General features: G+C 45.3%; 2 protein-coding genes across 5 annotated transcripts in view; both read left to right on the top strand.

Annotated features, from left to right (window-relative positions):
• The window catches only part of LOC133157241 (collagen alpha-1(I) chain-like), a 337,276-nt gene that overhangs the window by 106,780 nt on the left and 207,522 nt on the right, over positions 1 to 22,974 (top strand). The gene's annotated exons all lie outside the window — the stretch shown is intronic.
• LOC133157250 (histone H3-like centromeric protein A) lies at positions 1,819 to 21,272 on the top strand. Of its 3 annotated transcripts, XM_061283641.1 has the most exons (6): positions 1,819 to 2,072; positions 2,179 to 2,237; positions 19,617 to 19,830; positions 19,894 to 20,018; positions 20,102 to 20,176; positions 20,625 to 21,272. In XM_061283641.1, exons 3-6 carry the CDS (start codon positions 19,623 to 19,625, stop codon positions 20,748 to 20,750), a joined length of 534 nt encoding a protein of 177 aa, XP_061139625.1. In that variant the 5' UTR covers positions 1,819 to 2,072; positions 2,179 to 2,237; positions 19,617 to 19,622; the 3' UTR covers positions 20,751 to 21,272. The 3 variants fall into 3 exon arrangements, with proteins under 3 accessions (XP_061139625.1, XP_061139624.1, XP_061139626.1); XM_061283640.1 differs by lacking the exon at positions 2,179 to 2,237; XM_061283642.1 differs by lacking the exon at positions 1,819 to 2,072 and having other exon boundaries at positions 2,079 to 2,237.

The following is a 22,974-nucleotide window of genomic DNA, read 5'->3' on the forward strand; positions in this document are numbered from 1 at the left end:
CAGTTCTGCCTTCAACACCATTGTGCCACAACGCCTCATCAGCAAACTTGACATGCTGGGCCTCAGTACCTACCTCTGCAACTGGCTACTGGACTTCCTCTGTCAGAGGCCACACAGGTGGTACGTGTTGGCGACAAAATCTCCGCCAGCATCACGCTGAGCACGGGGGCCCCCCAAGGCTGCGTGCTCAGTCCGCTGCTCTTCACCCTCCTGACGCATGACTGCATTGCAACCCACAGCGACAACCGCATAGTGAAGTTTGCTGACGACACGACTCTGGTGGGTCTCACCACCAAGGGAGACGAGACTCAGTACAGGCTGGAGGTTGACCTTCTGACCACGTGGTGCAGGGACAACAACCTCCTGCTGAACGTCGACAAGACCAAGGAGGTTGTTGTTGACTTCCGGAAGGGTCACACCCAACACCTGCCGCTGACCATCGACGGTGCTGTGGTGGAGAGAGTGAACGGCGCCAGGTTCCTGGGGGTGCACATCAGTGAGTATCTCTCCTGGACCACCAACACCGCATCACTGGCGAAGAAGGCCCAGCACCGCCTGTACTTCCTGCGGAAACTCAGGCGAGCGAGCGCTCCTCCGGCCGTCATGACTACATTTTACCGTGGCACCATTGAGAGCGTCCTCTCCAGCTGTTTGGGGTGGCGGCTGCACTGACTACAACTTGAAGGCCCTGCAGCGCATAGTGAACACGGCTGGTAAGATTATTGGTGCTTCACTCCCCTCCTTGAAAGACATTTAGATCCCCCATCTCACCCGCAAGGCGACCACGATTATGAGTGATGTGAGTCACCCCGCTCACTCTTTTGTTTCTTCCGTTTGAGCTTCTGCCCTCTGGGAAGAGGTACAGGAGACTGCGCTCCCGCACCACCAGACTCAACAACAGCTTCATACTCCAGGCTGTTATCCTGAACTCTCTCTCCCCTTCTGCATAGCGTCCTGTACTTTTGCGCTATATTCTGACTGTCTGCTGTATGCACACTTGCTCCATTTTTGCTCCTCTTATTTATTATGTTATTTGTTTATTTATTATTTATTCTTCACTTATTTATTCATTGTTTGTGCCTTCTTGTTTTTACTTTTTGTGTTGTTTACTTGTATGTAAATTGTGTACTATGTCTTGTCACCGTGGGATAGTAGGAACTGAACTCGCTTCCCCTTTCTGCGTAGCGTCCTGTACTTTTGCGCTACGCTTACTGTCTGCTGTATGCACACTGGCTCCGTTTTGCTCCTCTTATTTAATGTGTTATCTGTTTATTTATTATTTTTCCATCATTCTTATTATTTATTGTTTGTGCCTTCTTGTTTTTATATTGTGTCGTTTACTTGTATGTCTATCGTGTAATATATCTCGTCATCGTGGGATAGAGAAAACGTAATTTCGGTTTCTTTGTGTGTCTTGACTTGTGAAGAGATTGACAATAAAGCTGACTTTGACTTTATTGTCATAGCTTCGAATAAATCTCGGAATCTCTCATGAAAAAAACTACATTAAAATAGTTTTTAAATTAATGCTACCACTGCGTAATATACTGAAATATTACATGAATAAATGTAGAGTTTCGCGGTATTAAAATTAAATAGTAAATATTCATATTTACTATTTTATTTAAGTAAGGACTATTTTGTATTCCCCAAATAGTGGTTGTGATCTGTCCCTACCATCCTTGTATAAACCTACGCCCTTTCTTTTTAATATTTTCTTTTTGTCATTGCATTATGATTTCCATATCTATGAATTTCTCTTGGAGACGGAAGTGAATTGAGAAGCGACTCTCTCTCGGTCACTTCTGATGCCACCCCGTCGAGTGGCGATGGTCTGGTTTTCAAGCACTCCCCGACACTGACGCCTCACTTAGCCCGCCCCCCTGAGTAGCACTGACGCTTCACGCTGATTGCTCGAAGGCTGAGGGACGCGACATTTGAATTTAGACTGGTTTTCTCCTCGATTTGGCTGCTTATAAAGTGAACTTTGCCACTTTTCTCGGAGCTTCCCCGTGCACACCCTGGCAAGTTGAAGAGCCACAGCGACGACACGAGTTCAAAGGACAAAAAAGGTAAGTTGAAAAAATGCAAAGTTGTTTTTGCAAAGCTCACGTTGTAGCGGACGGTATAACGACGTCACAACACGTCGCCACCTCCTGACTTCTGAAATTTGAACAGCAAACAACCAAGTGAATAAAAAGAAGACACGCGCACTGAACTGAAAGGCAAACAAATTTGTAAGTATGTGAGACGACGAGGATACTGTCGTATGTCACATGACGTTTCTGCCTGCTTTCCGACTTACTACTCTAAACTCTACAGACAGAAAATGGCACTTTTGCCCCGTCCCAGACAGTTTTTCAGACGGCTGCAACAACATTCTATTCAGCATGTCGCTGCAATGTTTTAACTGCAATGTCACCTCACTTCTACAATTTTACACTAAAGCAATTTTACCTGGGGGTGGAAGCAGGTTCTACTGTGGGGGCTGTTATGTATGGTGTGGTGAATGGTCTTTGTTGTTTCGCTGGTCTCCAAAAAAACACTCAGTGGACGATGGCTGGTCCGGGTAAGGAAGCACTTCGGTGACACACGGCTGATTGGGAAAAGATTTATTCAACCGATGTCAAAGTGATGTCTCTCCAAAAGTTAGGGTGGCCCCAAGAGCAAAGATGTTTCAGCTCTTGACAGCACAGATGTTCGCCCCAAAAAGGCCCTCGCGCTTCTTGCTCTTGCCCCTTGCGCCCTTGCGCCTTGCGCGCTCCTGCGCGCTCCTCGCGCTCTCCTCTTCGCGTTCTTGACCCCCCTTTCTATCTGTTCTCCCCCATCATTTGTACCTCGTAAGACAACAGCTGCGGTCCGAGTCTCACTCTATTGGTTACTTCCGATGCCCTTAAAAGTGCATGGACAAAGGTCTTCCTGGTCACGGACGAATGGCCCTTCCATATTCTAAGTACCTACACATTGCTGAAACTAGATCTTCTCTGTACCGCAAAAATAGCTTAGGGTCTTCTCACTGCTGCAAGGTCGCCATTTAAGGTGACATACAGTGACGCATAGAATCCAAAATTTACCTCATTCCCCCCTCCGGGACTTTATAAATGTCCCGAAAACGGTCCAAAAAGAGATGACATCGGTAAACATCCAAAAATCTTCACCCAACCAAATTTTCTGATCACGTCTACAATTTGGCCTATACCTGCACAGCCTATATCACGCTCGAGGCATGCTACTTAAGGTTATTTTAACTAGGAAAGCTCAAACTACTTCGGTATCCAATTGCTCCCTGACAGCAATCTGAGGCCTCTCAGGAACCACAAATAAAGAAAATTGAAGTCCACATTATTCAAATGACGATAACCACCCCCCTTAGGTAATATCTCCATACCGTCGATAATTAACGAAGCAATAAATTTGGTGTGGTCCGTTAGAAACCTCAAAAAGTTGCCGGCCCTCCCTCGAGAAAAAACCCTGCCAGTCTAATGACACGGAAAAAGAGGGAGGCCCTTTCTAACATCCTCAGTGATTCCTTCCACCTGGTGTCAGCCAGGTACAAGGAGTCTTGGCACATATCACAATCCACAAAACAGTATGAGCTCACAAAACAGAAGGAAAAGAAATGACAAGTACGCCGACCGCTAAACAGTCAAACTGCATTGTCAATGTTAACATGTGAAAAGTTAAATGAATAAGATAAAGTAATTGCAGCATGTAGTCATCAGATAAAGTACTGACTGATAAAATATTGACGTTGAAGCGCCCTCAGTGTTGCCCCCCTTGCATATGTAAGTGCCTGTCGATGCAAAGTCCAGTCCACTGAATGCTCAGTAGTGAATTTGCCCCGGGATCACTGCTCAGGGCCTGCCGTCCATCCAAAATCTTTATGTCCACTCCACTGTCCTCAGAGTCTCTTTCCAGGCCCCGGTCAGCGTCCACGGGGTCTGCAATAATCAGGAGCCACTGCCAGTATTTAACGATGACAACAGCACAAAACCTTGAGTTGCAATGAAAAAAAGCAGCTATGCCCAGCGTAGGCCGGAAGTCCTCCCGGACCCCTTCGGTCATCCCCAGCAGACGACATCTCCATAACCCGTCGTCTGCAAACTAAATCTCCTCTTTTGGGGTTGATTGGGGCACGGGGACGACTGGTGGTTGTCGTCTCATCGAAGTGCTCAGTAGAACCTCCGAGCGTTCTCGGCATCTACTCCTATGATCCAGAGGCCCACGTGATCCCTGAAACAAACAAACAAACAAACAAACAAACAAACAAACAAACACTCCCCCTAGGAGTTATGAATAATTCCCCTTATTTCTCGTCGTGTTGTCAGTCTCGCAAGATCCGTCCTGTAGCAGAGTAACTTCTGCCTGTTCAAGTTAGTCTTTCCTGCTGCAGCTGTCCCTGTCTGAAGTCCTGTCAATCAGTCTTTGCAATTGCTTTTCCCAGTTCAAATCTTAATTTTTACTCCAAATTTTCCTCTTTGATTCCAATTTTTCTCAGTATTCTCAAATGGGCATCAGTCCTGTCAGTTTTGTTCACCTAATTTGTTTATGTACATTATCTTTGTCTCCCCTTCAAGTCATCTTACTGTTCAAACCAGTCGCCCTTTTGAATGCACCTGTAATCTTCCCAAAATGATTTAACTATTCAACTCTTTTCAACATTTGTTATGCAAATTAACCCTCTTAAAATGTGTTCTTAAATACTTTCCCTTCATTAGCAGCTTTAATGCATTCATATGTTAAGAAATTACCCCTATTGCTTGTTTCTGGTCCAGTTTCCTATTTTATTTAATTACCTTTGAAACATTTGTTGTCTATTGGGCTGCAGTCTAATCCCTATTAGCTGTATGAGTTGTCATCATTCGTGCTTTTCCGTTGAAACACTTTAACCGTTACTGTCGCTAGATTGTTACCACGCTTTGCATCCATTCCAGATTGTTGTCTCCCAGTAACTCCTTTCCTTTCGAGCGTCTTCTTCTGCTCCTTCCATCACTGCCTGTTGAATTCTGGCATGTCCTGTTAAAGCCTCAAAAATAATTGAATCCGAAAAAACATTGAATGTCACAAATAGCTTTTATATCTACTTACTCATTTAAATGTAACTCCCCCCTCTGACACATTCACTCAATGTGTCATCAGGCATTCAAAAAGGAACCGCCAAAACGTCCTACCGCATCATCATACGTCCTGCAGCCAGTTTGTCGAACCTTTCACTCATCCAGAACCGTCATCCCCAAGTTCCTGAAAATTGACTGTTCACCCCACACTCGGCAACAAAACAACAATCATCGCACTCCTGCCAGTGAGCATACAGCCCTGCTGACAGCGGACCCTTGCTCACAAAAAGTACACAGGCATAGAGTATCAAAATAAAACATAGACACACAACGAATCACGGCGCCCGGGGATTCTGTCCTGAAAATCCTCAATCATCACAAAAATCAAAAGGGTTAGGGTTAACATTTTCACGTGAATTCAATATAAACTCTCCAAGACTGCAATCGCCAACCTGCAAAATTATTACAAGTTATAAAACAGCCAGCAATCTGCTCCTTGGCTGGTGGTTGATGCTGCAATAAGTCAAGTGACACACAGAAACAAAGCAAAGCTTGCACTTGCCACAAGCAAGCTTAAGTTTCAAATGTTTGGTTGTCATCCACATAGTCAGTCATCCCGTCGGGTGAGTCCAAGTCTGTCACGTCATATCGTCCATTGTCCTAGTGTTTGATATTAGTCCTGTCTTGTCCATTCGTGTTGCTGAAATGGGCCTTCTCCATGAACTATTTTGTTGTTCATGGTGCCTCTGAGTAACCATCAGCTGTTGGTTAAGGTTACAACTCATCACTCATCAAACTTGGGTGTTCCAGTCTCATGTGAGAGGAATCCTACCCTCAACTGTGACCCTTTCACCCCAACTCCAAAATACTTTAGCCTTTCACCCTGTCCCAGACACACACATACACATTCTTAACCACACAAGTGTCAATTCAGTCACCTTCATCGCTCAGCTCTCATTCCACACCAAACAAATTTAGTACGTGTAAGTGAGTAGGCAATCAGTGAATATTGAAGGTAACACTTCATTTCTGGATGATCTTCTCGATTAAATATTTCATACAATCGTTCCTCACTTTTACCGTAAAACTGTCAATTAAATGCCTAACAAATTCAGTTATTTCTACTGCTGAGCCTGTTCAAGGGTGAGCATGGGGAAAGAAGCAGCCTCAGATGGTCCTTAAATAATTTTATCCTAATCAATCATTCTGATCGAACCGCTGGGTAAAGATACTCAAAAGGGTCCCTCCGACAGTCTACTCCCCTATGGTGTTTTCACTTTGCCTTGTCAATGCATTTGTTATTTGAGTCCTATCACGTTTGTCATCTCGTTAACTGTCATTTTGTGTGACTCTTATGCCGCATTATTCTTAACTGTCAAAAGTTTCCATGGCTGTTATTCCTTGACTTTCTGACACCAGAATTCCCCGTGAGGTGTAATTAACTTCTAATTTTATTAATTGATAATAATCAGGTCCATTGTACAATTTAGCCACCTCTTGACTGCATCCTATTGGGTCCTAATGTCCTATTTCCATCTCCAATTTGTCAATGACTCTATGTCTAATTGTTAAGTTGGATGGACTAAATGTGATCCTACTCTTTATTTCGTACAATTTAGCCTATCTGTTTTATTCAAATTTATCCTCTGATTATGATGTTTTTCCTTTTTCTGTAACACTACACCTTTTGTTCCTGATTTATTTATTTATCTTTTATCAAGACTCCTCAGTTGTGTCAAGTTCAGTGCCCAAGCAAGCTTCCATTCACTTTGACCCAAGCCCACCAAGTATTGATTACGCCCCAGCAAGGAGTCCAGTTCGCTTGTTGCACATTTCATGTCTCATGGTTCTTTCGCCGCACCTCATTGTCAAGTTGTTGTCTTTAGTTGTAGCCTCAGAGCCAACTCATTCCTCACTTTCGGATGAGTCCATTTTCAACTGAGTCCATTCACATCTTGTAAGTTTCTTCACTCTCGCCTCAGAGGATGTCGTTTTCCTCCGGAGCGCTGTGCTCCCCCCAAGCACAAATATAGTCCTTCTTTGCTCTTGCAAAAGGTCAAAGGTGCCTCAGAGCCATGCACCGTTTTCTTGTTATTCTCAGCTGTCGGTGGAGTCTCGGGATCGAGTTTCAGGGTCACTGCTGGATACTGGAAAAGACAGACTGGGAAACCAAACTTAAATATCGTCTTCCAATTAGCCATTAATTACCTAGTACCTTTTGTTAATCAAACTTCCAATTCTCCTATTAACAAGAATTTAATATATTTGAGAAAAACGTTGCCTTTCCTTCATGAGCTCTCGGCTGTATTGTGATGGACCTTATTTGAACAATTTTAAAGTGGCAGATTACCCCAAACTTAAAATTGCAAGTCTTAACTGTGGTTTCTCTCAATTATACTGTGATTTCCAGAAGATCATCCTAATTTCAGGCTACATTCTATTGTTTGTTTTCCTGCCTTTGATTTTATGCAATCCTCTCTATCATCTTTTCACCTTTCCTGATTTGAGCCTTTAATTTCAGACAAAGTTTCCCAATTTTGCGTACAGAATGTACATTATTCATAATTAAGTCATGTTCCAAACATTGCATCCTCTCTGGTCTGACCTCAGTATTATCGGTGTTATGCTCACTTACCGATATTACTGGACTATCTTGAATTTTTAATTCTCCGCCACTACATCGAAGGCCATTTCTCAGCTGTTCACTTTTCCCATGCTCCAGTTAGGCTCTATTATTCGAATCTAGAATGTGATTTTCATTTGAGTTTCTTACTTTTGGACTTCTAAAATGGTCTTTTCGCTAATTTATTTGTACCGAGCATATTTTTACAAGAATATTAAAAGAACCAACCGATTACTACCAAATCCAATCTCTCCTCGTTGGCATCTCCTCCTCTATTTTGAACTTGCTGCTTCTGACCTGTGCGTCTTGTTACAGTGGGCAATGGTCAGCCTTGTCGGGCCAACGCAATTCACGAGCAGGCTCTCCATGCATTACAATTCAGTCCTATGTCTAAATCCAGAGAATTCCTTTAATTCCAGCTGCTGCTGTGGCCCTCACTTGATACCTCTCTTGCTCTCATAAATTAGTGTTGACCGGTTGAGTTTTCTTTAGACACTCAAATCACCTATATTTGTGTTGTAGTGGTTAGCCCTCGCATGCTCCTACTCCACCTGTTAGACGGCTGTTAAACATTAATTCTAAGTTCATGCTGTGTCTCTATGTCCTCCTGGAGACAACGGATGTATCCGCCGTCTCAGGTTTTTTATGTAACAGAAAATCTGAAGTATTGAGGAGAGCCCCAAAGAAACGAGTATCAATAATTTGTTTTCAATTTTGTCATCCTTTCAGCAATTTAAATTAATAAGTTGAGCTTTTCGTCAGATCTAATTTCCTATTCCTCTCAGAATGCTAAAAGGAGCGTCAGCTGGCCTTAGTGGGGTCCCCCATTATTTACGAGGGGGCCACAGTCTTCTGCCACCGCTTGCTGTCGTCGCAGCATGTTTTTCTTTAGATACATCTATATTGGTGTCGTATTGGTTAACACACGCATGCTCCTATTTCTCCAGTTGGTCATGCATTCTTTTGCTCCTTCAGCATTCCGTCTTCCATCATTTTGTCTTAGTTCCTTTCGCTGCTGGCCACGCAGGCCCCTAAAATGGGCACAACTCCAGCCATTCGCACCGCCCCGACGTCACCCGCGCGGGGAGGGGCCAGCCTGAAACACAGTGGGCAGGTACAGGTTGGCCACCCTGCCGCCCAGGGGGCCGGATCCCTCTCCCCGCGCGTACAGCGCAGGTGGGCACGCGCCCAAAGCAACGAGAGCACACCATCCTTATCCGTTCCTTTTGCTGCTTCTACAAGCACACGCTCACACCCATGCGCGCTCATGAGCATAACCACACACACGCACGCACAAGCACGCACGCACACACACCCATTTACGCACGCACACACGCACGCACACACGCATACACACACACACGCACACTTACGGGGCCCAACAAATACACACTTCAAGCGTCCATTCATTCAGAAGCTCAAACAGACAACATTAAGCTGACAGAGTTCACAAAAACTACACACGGACACAGAAGACGTACAACGGGATTCGAATCCATTCCACATTTTGCTTCTTTCCAACTGCTGCTTAGCAGTTTGGTCATTTTAACTGTCATCAGAGCAGATGCACTGACAAATACGCACGTCTTACTTAACTTTTGTGTCGTTTCGTTTCGTTCCTAATAGCGCTGTATATTTCCCCTTTATTCTGCAGAATTTAACTTAAGTGTGCACACAAATTACTTGTTATATCACTACTAAACCCCCCAGAGGCCTCTTTTCCACGTTTTCCATTTTCACACAGCAGCCGCACAAAACCTTCGTCCAATAGCGGTTTTGTCGCCGGCTCAAATTTATCAAACTTTGACAGACGTGCATGCTATTACAGTGCGCCTCGACAAATCGGGATCGGACCGTTGCCGCGATAACGCACCAGCTACCTCGGTATTCAAAAATAACAGCCCACCGAGTTTACTCTGCCATTTTCTTGCACCAGCGTTTAAATCGAGGAGCCTTGTAACCCCCACACACTTCTAATTCGATCAGTGTCCAAACGACGTGGCTCACGCGCGCTTTATTTTCCTCGGTACCCTTAAAATCTGACCGGATCTCGGCACCCATAACTGGGTCTGACCGGACCACTTCGGCACCCTTAAAAAAGGGTCTGACCGGGTCACTTCAACATTCATGCTCACAGTTACGGATGCCAAGGCTGCGCACTTTTCCTATTTGCCAAACGCGGTCAGCGCAAGCCTCCCTTTTATGTCGGACTTTTGACGGAGACTTCCACGTCCGCCGAACAGCTTGGCAACCGCACTTGGCCCGTACAGCCATTAGGTGCGACTGCAGTGTCCCGGCTTGTCCCAGGAATTTTAACCGTCTGGGGGCTAAGCGGGTGGCTATCTCTTGTCGCAACAGTGTTCAATCGTATCTGTGTTTTCGCCTCATTCACACAGCTAAAATTTCTATCCTCCATCGGATCTGTCGCCAAACTAAAGTCCACGTTTTATGGGACTTTCTACCATTCTTTTATTGTGACGGTCAACAGCGATGTCCCTGACAACCTGTCCCGTCACGAGCCACACTACTTCGGGCTTTTTTCTTTTTCATCATTCATCATTCTCACCAGACATGTCACTCACTCCACTGTGCACATTCCCCATTAAGTTCTAAGTTACTGTTCACTTTTTTATTTCTTATTTTTTATTTATTTTCTATTTTTATTTTATTTTTTCTTTGCTGCTTCTATTTGGGGCCACTCCCCCTTCGAAAGTCGAATTATGACGACTTTTTGACTGGGAGAGACAACTTACTCCCGAGACAGCTCATGGCCACATCAGATTCGGTTGTAACTGCCCCCCTCAAGGGCCCGACCCCCCACCTGTCCAAGAACCGAGCATATCGCGGCAACTGCGGGCGAAGCATCTCACCTTAATGACAGCCGCTGGTCGACCGCTGGATTCTCGCTCAGGAAGCGGGCGCGAATTCCCCGGGGGAACACGAATCCTGTTCGTGACGCCAAAAATGTGGTGAATGGTCTTTGTTGTTTCGCTGGTCTCCAAAAAAACACTCAGTGGACGATGGCTGGTCCGGGTAAGGAAGCACTTCGGTGACACACGGCTGATTGGGAAAAGATTTATTCAACCGATGTCAAAGTGATGTCTCTCCAAAAGTTAGGGTGGCCCCAAGAGCAAAGATGTTTCAGCTCTTGACAGCACAGATGTTCGCCCCAAAAAGGCCCTCGCGCTTCTTGCTCTTGCCCCTTGCGCCCTTGCGCCTTGCGCGCTCCTGCGCGCTCCTCGCGCTCTCCTCTTCGCGTTCTTGACCCCCCTTTCTATCTGTTCTCCCCCATCATTTGTACCTCGTAAGACAACAGCTGCGGTCCGAGTCTCACTCTATTGGTTACTTCCGATGCCCTTAAAAGTGCATGGACAAAGGTCTTCCTGGTCACGGACGAATGGCCCTTCCATATTCTAAGTACCTACACATTGCTGAAACTAGATCTTCTCTGTACCGCAAAAATAGCTTAGGGTCTTCTCACTGCTGCAAGGTCGCCATTTAAGGTGACATACAGTGACGCATAGAATCCAAAATTTACCTCAATGGCAAGCAATTTGATCATTTATTCCATATCCTCGATATTAGACAGTATTTTCCATTAGTTCGGTCTTTCTCAACATTAGTTGGACATTGAGCCACACGAGTTACGCACTTTGTCTTACGAGTTGCACAGAAACTCTAACCAGTCACTCATTTTCAGCAACATGTAAATTAGTCAAACGTGAATTATTCTAACATGTTAACTAGTGACCTATGATTTTCTGCAGAAGTTAGCTAATAGGAGCTGAAATGCCCACCAGTTAACTAATGATAAATAAACCACTGACAAGTTAACTAGTGCAAGCCCATTGAAGCCGTGGTATCTAACTTGTAGAAAAATACTGGTTGACTAGTTATGCCCCAAATTGTGCACTAGTGCGACTTTTTCACTTAACCAGTTCTACTAGTGAGGTAAAAAAATGTACCGAATAGAACTAGTGGATGCCGACTTTACAGAAATATGGGTTACATGTCTGCTCGTGGCGGCTTGGTGAGGCACTGGGTAGCTCGTCCGCCTCACAGTTAGGAGGGTGCGGGTTCGATTCCACCTCTGGCCCTCCCTGTGTGGAGTTTGTATGTTTTCCCCGGGCACGCGTGGGTTTTCTCCGGGCACTCCGGTTTCCTCCCACATCCCAAAAACATGCTTGGTAGGCCGACTGAGCGCTCCTAATTGTCCCTAGGTGTGAGTGCGAGTGCAAATGGTTGATTGTCTCTGTATTTCCTGCGATTGGCTGGCAACTGGTTCAGGGTGTCCCCCGCCTGCTGCCCAATGATGGCTGGGATAGGCTCCAGAACACCCGCGATCCCCGTGGGGACTAAGCGGTTCAGAAAATGGATGGATGGATAGATGGATGGATGTTTACTCATGAATGCACAGATCACTTTGCTACGCACCATCTATTTTGACTTACAAGCTAACTAGTGAGGCTCAAAATGGTACCTTAGTACACGTTCACTAGCTGGTGTAATTTTAACCTCACTTGTTAACTAGTGAAACGTGTTTTCTTTCTTGTGAATTAGTTCAGTCCAGAGTGACTAGTTAAACGGATATACGCAGATAGTGAACAAATAAGGCATTTTGACTTACTAGTCAGACCGAGTGAGTCAGAAAGGAAAATCCCTTTGCATTTACTACAGGGCTCGAAACTAACGATTGCCCGATTGCCCGGGGCAAGTAGCGATGGCAGACGGGCAAGTAGAATTTTTTCCTCACTTGCCCGAACTTGCCCTGCCATAATACCATGTTTTCAAGCTGTAAAAAGACGATTTTGTGCATAATTTCTCGCAACATCTGCCGCTTCTGGTCCGACATTTTGTTTTCTAGGGAGCGGTTAGTTTCTCGTGTAAGTCTGCAATACATTGATAACGGCAAAGCGCTTCGTAATTAAATGCATGCTCCCTTACCCGTCCCTGGCTCTTCTGCGCCTGCGCACCAGCAGAGCTTTTTTCCGGTTGGCGGGTACGAAGGCATACGAAGGCAAAACTTATAGTGTTGTCTTTTTTATTGCAAAAATGTGTCGGGCAAGTAAAAATCCACTCCAAAAAAATTCGGGCAAGTAAAATTTTGTTTCGGGCAAGTAAAATTTTCTCTAACTTGCCCGAGGGCAACTTGGGCAAAAAATAAGCTTCGAGCCCTGTACTAGTTCATTAGTTAACATTTTGAACCCCACAAGTCAGATAGTGAGGCTGGGAAGATCCCAACTAATGGTACTAGTGGACATACATATTCCTTACTAGTGAACTAGTGAGCAATTCCAAACTTGACAAGTGAAATAGTGAGATAAAAAAAAAAAACATACCTGGTGCAACCAGTGTACCTTTGCATGATGTCAACATGTAAACTGTAGGATATGACCACCAGTATCATGTTCCAACATTTTTTACTCATCTTTTTAATCAATTTGCTTGTGACCACAGGGCTCGAAGCTTATTTTTTGCCCAAGTTGCCCTCGGGCAAGTTAGAGAAAATTTTACTTGCCCGAAACAAAATTTTACTTGCCCGAATTTTTTTGGAGTGGATTTTTACTTGCCCGACACATTTTTGCAATAAAAAAGACAACACTATAAGTTTTGCCTTCATATGCCTTCGTATCCGCCAACCGGAAACAAGCTCTGCTGGTGCGCAGGCGCAGAAGAGCCAGGGATGAGTGAGGGAGCATGCATTTAATTACGAAGCGCTTTGCCGTTATCAATGTATTGCAGACTTACACGAGAAACTAACCGCTCCCTAGAAAACAAAATGTCGGACCAGAAGCGGCAGAAGTTGCGAGAAATTATGCACAAAATCGTGTTTTTACAGCTTGAAAACATGGTATTATGGCAGGGCAAGTTCGGGCAAGTGAGGAAAAAATTCTACTTGCCCGTCTGCCATCGCTACTTGCCCCGGGCAATCGGGCAATCGTTAGTTTCGAGCCCTGGACCAATAAAGAGATTACACTGTGAGGTCAAAATGTGACACATGCGCGTAAAATGTCTTTTTAGCTTACATGTTCACTAGTAAGTCAATTTTGAAGCTTTTTAGTCAGCCTACACTGCCCACGATGCATAGGACAGGGAGTATTACCTTTAAACAGCTAATTATGATGCATTTCGTCCGAGAAGGTTTTATTTTGAAAATATTACTGTTGTATGTAGGTCTGCAATTATTATTCATTTTAACTGCCGCGACTATGCATTTAATTTAAAAATTACTATTGTATCTTTTTCTGCACTTTTTTTTAATTTTTATTTTTTTTTAATTTTAACTGCCGCGACTATGCAGTTAGGATGTGTGCATAAACAAAAATAAATGGGATCAGTCACGTGATGTCCGAAGTTCTTTTGGCAAGGTGTGGGACACAACCTTTTTGCATTTTGAATATGTTTTCATTTCATGAGACCAGGACTATGAATGGTCCTTCCCTGGAAAAAATAAGCATTTAAAGCAATGGTTATTAGAGTGACGAACACGGGTTGAGGGGTATGATTCTGATCCCTCCTATAATAGGGAGCAGTAAAAGTTTTAAATTCCATCTGAGCTTCTCAAACGTAACTTGTGACTGTCGACGATTAAAAGTGATCTTTTTTGCTAACAATAACAAGTGATAAGAAGCTCAAGTAATCAGTGATGACCAGTCCTGGCAACCTTGACTGCAATTTTACCCAGCTACAGTTGTAAAAACGTGAGTGCCAGCCGAAGCACAACAGCGACTGAACACGACCTCGCAGAGAGTGGGTTTTCCTCCTGCTCGGACAGGCAAATACACATGCTGGTTTGTAAATGCATCCGTGTAACTTATCAAGTCAAGTTTATTTGTATAGCCCTAAATCACAAGCAGTCTCAAAGGGCTTCACATAGACAAAAATTGACAATTATTCTCAAAGCACCCCCTGATCTTAAGCTCCCAAAAGGACAAGGAAAAACTCAAAAACCCCTGCCAGGGGAAAATGAGAAACCTTGAGAAGGGACCACTGATGGAAGGATCACCCTTTCAGGATCACCAGGTTGAAATGGATGCAGAGAGGGCACAAATAATATATAATATGAAAATCAATGAAAAAAAAGTGTCTTCGAGGAGGTTGAGTTGCAGTTCCCCCATCCTGAATTGGCCCACAAGAATCCAGATAGCCGCTGTCAGCTTGGGTGCCACCTAACCACCTGCCGGGGAGGGGGGGGGGGACAAACTCCGGCCGAATCAGCCACTACAGGTTAGTTAAAGGCCATATCATAGAAATGTGTCTTTAAACGTGTCTTAAATGTTTCTACTGAGGTAGCAGTTCTAATATCCATTGGTAGGGCATTCCAAAGCTCTGGAGCCCGAATAGAAAATGCTCTCGACCAGGGGTCACCAACACGGTGCCCGCGGGCGCCAGGTCGCCCGTGAGGACAGCATGAGTCGCCCGCAGGACTGTTCTAAAATTAGCTCAAATAGCAGCACGTGTCTGTGAGCTGCATCTATTTATTTTACAGTCAAACCTCGTTTTCCGAACGTCCATGTTCTCGAACAAATCGGAATTTGAACAAAAAATTCGAGATTTTTTTGCTTCGGTTGTTGAACAAGATTTGGAGGTCGAACTTCACGTGATGAGCCGGGAGGACCAGAAAAAACCCGACCGCGTGGCCCGGATGCCGACTGACTTCGTAGTTATTGTATTTTCGTTACTTTGAGGATTGTATTAACCCCTTATCATGCTTCCAAAGAAAGCAAGTGGGAGCAGTAAAGCCATCCTAAAACACAAAGACGCTCTTAAAGCAATGCGACAGTGAGCGCCCGGCCGGCTCGCTGTGGTTGCGCGATCGGACCAAATTAAGCTCCCTGCGCACTGAGGTCCACTTCATTTTTGGAAAGTACGTCAGGACTTTAAAAATATTTTCTAAATTTCAGCGACGGTTCTGTCACAATAAGGTGAGCAGCGCGGTGCAGTTACACGGTGGGGGACGGGCTGCGGTTGGGCGTTCGGTGGTGCGCTACGGTTGCGCGATTGGACAAAAATGCGCAAATGAAAAAACGCTTAATAAAAGGCGTTTTTTTTTTAGTCTTGGAACGGACTAAAATTTTTTCCATGATTTGTAATGGGAAAAATAGATTCTGAAATCAAGCGATTCGCTTCTCGAACCGCCTTCTGGAACGGGTTGTGGTCGAAAACCGAGGTTTGACTGTATTTTTGCTATTCTTGTTAAAATCACACTTACATGTGAACTGGAAATGACAATAATAACACATAGTAGAGATGCACCGATCCGATATCTGGATCGGATATCGGCCCCGATATCAACAAAATAGATGGATCGGATATCGGAAAATACAGCCGATCTGTGAGCCGATACTTTCCTTAATCTATTGGGACGCGGGCTACGTCATACGTCAGCAGCACGTGTGCCGCATGCCACGAGAGTTTTCTAAACAAACGCAAACATGGAGCGAACGTTCGCTTCTCTTCCCCGGGTTGCTAAGCGGACGTCAAACCCTGCGCGTTCGCTTCTCTTCGGGTTGCTAATGAGACGTCAAAGGCTGCGCGTTCGCTTCTCTCCCGAATGGGGGGGGGCGGAGGCTAATCGGATGTCAAACGCTGCGTGTTCGCTTCTCTTCCGGGGGGGTGTTAATGGGACGTCAAACGCTTTGTGTGGCGGGCTCCATCTAGTGTGGAAACTGAGAAGCTGAGCTCAAGCTTCTTGTGCGGGCCATATTCAATTATGTTTTCAGAATTTGCTGCGGGCCAATAAAAACTGGACCGTTAGTTTGGACACCCCTAATTTAGAGCAAAGAACTGTGTAGTCTGCCTGATGCCATTGCCTTTGGTCTTTTCTGTTCCACATGTAGAGTTATGTAGCTTGTTAAGTCAACCATAATATCGGATCGGTATCGGGTATCGACCGATATGCAAAGCCACGGCATCGGTATCGGTATCGGAACTGAAAAAGTCGGATCGGTGCATCTCTAACACATAGTGAAAGCTAAATTGAGCAAATTGGCTATTTCAGAAGTGTGTGTCAAACTGGTAGCCCTTTGCCTTAATCAGTATCCAGGAAGTAGCTCTCGGTTTAAGAAAGGTTGGTGACCCCTGCTCTAGACCCTGCAGACATTTTCTTGGCCCTCTGTGTCGCTAAAAGAGTAGCGTTTTGCGAACGAAGGTTACGAGACGGAACATAAGGAACAACTAGGTCGACGAGATATTAAGGCGCTAAGCCATGCAGGGATTTATATGTTAATAGAAGAACCTTGAAGTCGCATCTTAAATGGACCGGGAGCCAGTGTAAGTTGGCTAATATTGGGGTAATGTGATAACATTTTCTTGTCCGTGAGAGCAGCCTTGCAGCAGCATTTTGTACTAACTGTAGACTTTTGAAGCGGGACTAAGGAAGACCAGAGAATAATAAATTACAGTAGTCCAGGCGCGACTTGACAAACGCATGTATAATAGTAGCATTGAAAACTAATATTATATTTACGTATAATGTCCCCAAGCTGAATCATATAAATATTAAATAGAATTGGTCCCAGTACCGATCCCTGTGGGACACCACACGTAACATTATAGAGCTCCGAGGACGTATTGCCATGGACCACTCGGTGCGTCCTGTCTGATAGATAGGAATAGAACCAGCCTAGTGCTGACCCTGAAATACCAACACAACTTTTAAGACGCCCTAATAAAATATCGAAGTCTACAGTGTCGAAGGCAGCACTGAGATCAAGTAGTAACAGTACAGATGAAGTGTTTGAATCCATAGCTGTGAGGAGATCGTTAGTCACTTTAGCAAGTGCTGTCTCAGTGGAATGATTAGCTCTAAAACCAGACTGAAAAGAGTCATATCGATTATTGGCGACCATGTAATCAATAAGCTGCTGCGCTACTACTTTTTCAAGAAGTTTTGGTATGAATGGGAGGTTTGAAACTGGCCTATAATTACTGAGACCATCCGGGTCAAGATTTGGTCGCTTAAGTAACGGTTTAATGATAGCGGTTTTAAAGGCTGTTGGCACTATCCCAGAAGAGACAGACAGATTGATTATATTTAAGACGGATGGTCCTAAAATTTGAAATAATTCTTTTAGTTTGGCTGGAAGAGGGTCGAGCAAACATGTTGTTTGTTTAGCCGCACTAACCAATTGTGTAAGCCTTTCAAGGGACACGCTTTTAAAATTTGAGAGGGTTATTGCATGATCATCAGCGCTGGTAAACGGCGGTCTCGACTGAGCGATTGGAATGGTATTCTTGATCTCGTCCCTAATGGATTCAATCTTTTGAGCAAAACATTTCATAAACTCGTCAGCTGAGTGGAAGGAACTATCGGGGTTCGGCTGGTGTAGAGTCAGTTTTGCCACTGTATCAAATAGGTGTTTAGGGTTGTTTTTATTGAGATTAATAACTTGCAAAAAATACAGAGTTTTTGCTAAGATAAGCGAATCTTTATATTTCAGGAGGCTATCCTGCCATGCCTGATGGAAAACCTCAAGTTTGAGTAAACGCCGTCTGCGCTCATGCTTTCGACATAATTGCTTAAGCGTACGCGTTTCATCTGTGAACCACGGAGTAGGCAATCTACGGCGAGTTTTCAGACGTAACGGCGCCACAGAGTCAATGGAATTTAACAATGTCGCATTGAATTCATTTGTAAGATTATCAATAGAGCCGATGTATGCGGGAAATATGGCGGTTGCCGGCGACAGTAACTCAGGGCAGTTGCAGTCATGGAGTTAAAATTACGGCTCCTATAATTCTGATTGCTCTCTTGTCTTTGACAAGGAACTAAAATTTCAAATTTTATTAAGTAATGATCAGACAGAACAGTAGTGTATGGCAGTACTGCTACATTTGAGGTTGCAAGTCCTCGGGATAATTCCAGATCTAAGGTATTTCCATTCTTATGCGTTGCTACCTGTACGGCTTGCGTAAAACCAAACGTATCAGTTAAAGTCTGAAACGCCGAAGTAAGTGGCTCTGACGGTAAATTCATGTGGATGTTGAAATCGCCCATGATAATTATATTATCCGCATTGGTTACTAGATCAGCCACGAATTCTGAAAATTCATCCAGGAAGCCAGAGTAAGCCCTGGGTGGACGGTAAACAACCACAAGATAAAATGACGGTAAAGCGGTGGATCGGACAGTGAGAACTTCAAATGTTTCAAATACGTTGATCGAACGAGGCCTAAATCTAAGCTCGGAATTTGAGATGAGGGCGACACCCCCACCCTTTTTTTGAGGACACTCCACATGCGAGCTGAAAATTTGGAGGCGAGGCCTCGTTAAGCGGCAGCAGTTCATTAGGTTTTAACCAGGTCTCGCAGAGACCAAAAATGTTTAGATTATGTTCCGTGATGAGGTCATTAACGAGAAGTGCTTTCGTATGAAGCGATCTAATATTCATTAAACCTAGTTTAAGTGTAATCGGTCCATCAGGGTGCGTATCTATCGAAGGATTTTTAAACGAGATGCGAGTAAGATTGTGTTCTCTAGGCCTGACATCACCTCTCAAATGTTTGCAGTGGGACAATCCGACCGTGGGAATTTGATAGTAAATATTTGTTACACATGTAAAATGATCTGAAACAGGCACCATTTCATCCGCAAAACTTAAACTATTAAACCAGAAAACCCGCGGTCCAATAGGGCGTACTGTCCTGTGTAGAGCAGAACAAACAGATTCAATATTTTGTCATGTAATGTTGTACCCTCGTGGTCTTCAGGCCAATGTTCATCTCGAATCCTTTTGAGGCTTTGGACAAGTTGAAGTTGAACAAGGTCTCTAGTCTATACAATTCATTAGTGATCGAAGTAGTTCAATGAGTTTGATTAGCGATTAGTTGTTGATGACTCGATTAATTGTAGCACTTGTAAAGTGGACATGCTATTGCGTTAGCTCTTTGTTGAGTGTTGTTGCGTGTCTTTCATGTACATATGTATGCTGTAGTCAGCCATGCGCCACAACTCCTCGTCCAGCCGAAGAAAAGGCGGCAATCCACGCCGCCGTCCTCCGCAGCCACTGCCTGGGCCATCCCCCGGTGTGCAATGCACATCCTCTGCGGCAGCCCCCAGACGGCGCCACCCGCCACAGTCACCGCAGAGGGCATCCCCCAGAGGGCGCCGCCCGCCGCAGTCACAGCAGCCGGGCCCATCTGGGAATAGTGAGCTCACTGCGCCGTTGTTCCATTTTGATGGCACGTTGCTAAAGGTTTTTGTATTTCCAGCTCAGCCACCTGCGCCGGCGCCCAGGAGGCGAAGGTACCGGCCAGGGACCAAGGCCCTAATGGAGATCCGCAAGTTCCAGAAGAGCACAGAGCTCCTCATCAGGAAAGCGCCCTTCTCTCGCCTGGTAAGGTGTTACCAGCTCACACGTTAGCCCGTAAGCTTGTCAGATCATTGCCTTGACATGTAGCCACCCTCCCACACACCCAGGTCCGTGAGGTGTGCCAGTCATATGGCAGAAGTGCCCTCAGATGGCAGGTCTTCGCCCTGATGGCCCTTCAGGAGGTAAAGTCGCCGGGGAGGTCCAAATGTCATACTAAAGTCTCTATCCTACTGAGCGACCAAGAATTGCGAGTGTTTTCAAATGGAGTGATTACTGCATTTTCGTTATGGTTTGTCGAAGGTCGCAAACGTTCGACAAACAGTGACCAAACGTTTGGCAAATGTTCACCTGTACTTTTCTTCTACGCGGGGGAAATTTTGAACAGGGAGTTTTTTACATGTTCAAAATTTTATTGCGACAACAAGAACTTCCTAAAAAGGTCGGTGAACATTTGGGACATTGAACGATCCCTGACCAACTTTGGCGTGTACGCAAGTGACAATCGGTGATGCCCCATTTCCGCCTGCCGACTCTCTGCAACCCAAAATATTCCGCTGCCCTTGCCGACGCCGGACGCAGCGGGACACTCGGGCCGGGTTACACATTGACGACTTGTTGGGATCTTTACAGGCGGCTGAGGCCTTATTGGTGTTGCTGTTCTCTGATGCCAACCTGTGCGCCATCCACGCCAAGCGGGTCACCATTTTTCCCCGCGATCTCCAGCTGGCCCGACGGATCCGCGGGCAAGATTTCTGATTAAGATGATAGCCGCGTGGTGACTCAAACGTTTCACAGTGACCACTCGACACAACCCAACCTTTGTAGTTGAAATCGACTTAAATACTGTTGTTTGCAGGGATTGTGTTTTATATATAGTGAAGTGTTTGTGTTTTATATCTAAAGTTATGTGACAAGAGTGGATAATTTCTTGGCCCTGCCCACTTCATCACCAGGCAACCAATTATGTGAGTGCTAAGCTTCACTCTGTAGTGTCATCCACGCGCGTCACCGTTTTTCCCCGCGACATCCAGCTGGCCTGATGTACCCGCGGGCAAGATTTCTGATTAAGATGATAGGCCCATGGTGACTCTAACGTTTCACGGTCACCACTCGACTCAACCCAACCTGTATAGTAGAAATCCTCTTCCATTACTGTTTGCAGTGTTTGTGTTTTATCGATAGTGCAGTGTTTCTGTTCTGTATATAAAGTTCCGTGATGTGTGTTCATCGTAAGACAAAGTATTTTCATTAAAATACAAATATTTCTAAAAAACAAAATATTTTTGGTACTATTGAGAGCTTACCTAAGTAAATTTTTTTACATCAGAAAAATAAACATTTCAATATTATTGTGCGGTTAGTTGTTAATCTTGATGTGAATTGAATGAGCAAACACTAACATCCATCCATCCATTTTCTGTACCGCTTAGTCCCCACTGGGGTCGCGGGCGTGCTGGAGCCTATCCCAGCCGTCATCGGGCAGTAGGCGGGGGACACCCTGAACCGGTTGCCAGCCAATCGCAGGGCACACAGAGACAAACAACCATTTGCACTTGCACTCACACCTAGGGACAATTTGGAGCGTTCAATCGGCCTACCAAGCATGTTTTTGGGATGTGGGAGGAAACCGGAGTGCCCGGAGAAAACCCACGCGGGCCCGGGGAGAACATGCAAACTCCACACAGGGAGGGCCGGAGGTGGAATCGAACCCGCACCCTCCTAACTGTGAGGCGGACGTGCTACCCAAGTGCGCCACCGAGCCGCCTCAAACACTAACAAACAAAACTAATTTATCTATTGAGGCACAATATTACATTACAGTGTCAATATTGTAGTCGACCACTCCAGATTGCCCGTAGGTTGTGGTTTTGAGCTCGAAAGGTTGCCTGTGTGCCCTGCAATTGGCGTTCGGGGTGTCCCCCGCCTACTGCCCGAAGTCTGCTGGGTTAAGCTCCAGCATACCAGCGAAGCTTGTGTCAAAAAGCAGTTCAGAAAAACGATGGATAGATAGATAGATGGATGGATATTATAGTACCGTTATTTTCTTTATTACGTTGTGTCGCAGACCCGAGCCGATCTGAACCACCGAGTCAATGTGGTTGTCAAGCCTGAAGCCATCCGTGTGTGAAATAGGGTAATGAGATATAAAGTCATTAAAAAAGTCCCAATAATCGCCACACACACATCTGGGTGTGGTGAAATTTGTCCTCTGCATTTAGCCCATCCCCGTATGATTTTGATCCATCCCATGGGGGAGAGGGGAGCAGTGAGCAGCAGCGGTGCTGCGCTCGGGAATCATTTGATGATCTAACCCCCCAATTCCAACCCTTAATGCTGAGTGCCAAGCAGGGAGGCAATGGGTCCCATTTTTATAGTCTTTGGTAGGACCCGGCCGGGGTTTGAACCCACAACCTTCCAATCTCATGGCGGACACTCCACCACTTGGCCACTGAGCTTTTTTATTTATTTTTTTCTAAAACATCCATCCATCCATTTTCTGTACCGCTCTCTCCCCACGGGGGTCGCGGGCGTGCTGGAGCCTATCCCAGCCGTCATCAGGCAGTAGGCGGGGGACACCCTGAACCGGTTGCCAGCCAATCGCAAGGCACACAGAGACAAACAACCATTTGCACTCACACTCATACCTAGGGACAATTTGGAGTCTTCAATCGGCCTACCAAGCATGTTTTTGGGATGTGGGAGGAAACCGGAGTGCCCGGAGGAAACCCACGCGGGCCCAGGGAGAACATGCAAACTCCACACAGGGAGGGCCGGAGGTGGAATCGAACCCGCACCCTCCTAACTGTGAGGCGGACGCGCTACCCAGTGCGTCACCGAGCCGCCCCTTTCTAAAACAAAGTAAAGAAAAAAAAAGATCCACACTCTATTCCAGAAGATGGCGGTAATGCACCTAAGGTTGTTTGCTACCGCTACAAAACAAGAAGAAGACATTACCCACTCTACAACTAGCACTTGAAAA

The sequence above is a fragment of the Syngnathus typhle genome, linkage group LG7 (genome assembly GCF_033458585.1).
Source record: "Syngnathus typhle isolate RoL2023-S1 ecotype Sweden linkage group LG7, RoL_Styp_1.0, whole genome shotgun sequence".
Lineage (NCBI taxonomy): Eukaryota > Metazoa > Chordata > Actinopteri > Syngnathiformes > Syngnathidae > Syngnathus > Syngnathus typhle.

What these genes read in the sequence shown, in the direction of transcription:
- LOC133157250 (XM_061283641.1), top strand. Translation starts at nt 19,623, where the DNA reads ATGCGCCACAACTCCTCGTCCAGCCGAAGAAAAGGCGGCAATCCACGC. An exon ending in GCCGGGCCCATCTGGGAATA is followed by an intron (nt 19,831 to 19,893) that starts GTGAGCTCACTG and finishes TTGTATTTCCAG; the next exon opens with CTCAGCCACCTGCGCCGGCG. An exon ending in AAGCGCCCTTCTCTCGCCTG is followed by an intron (nt 20,019 to 20,101) that starts GTAAGGTGTTAC and finishes CCACACACCCAG; the next exon opens with GTCCGTGAGGTGTGCCAGTC.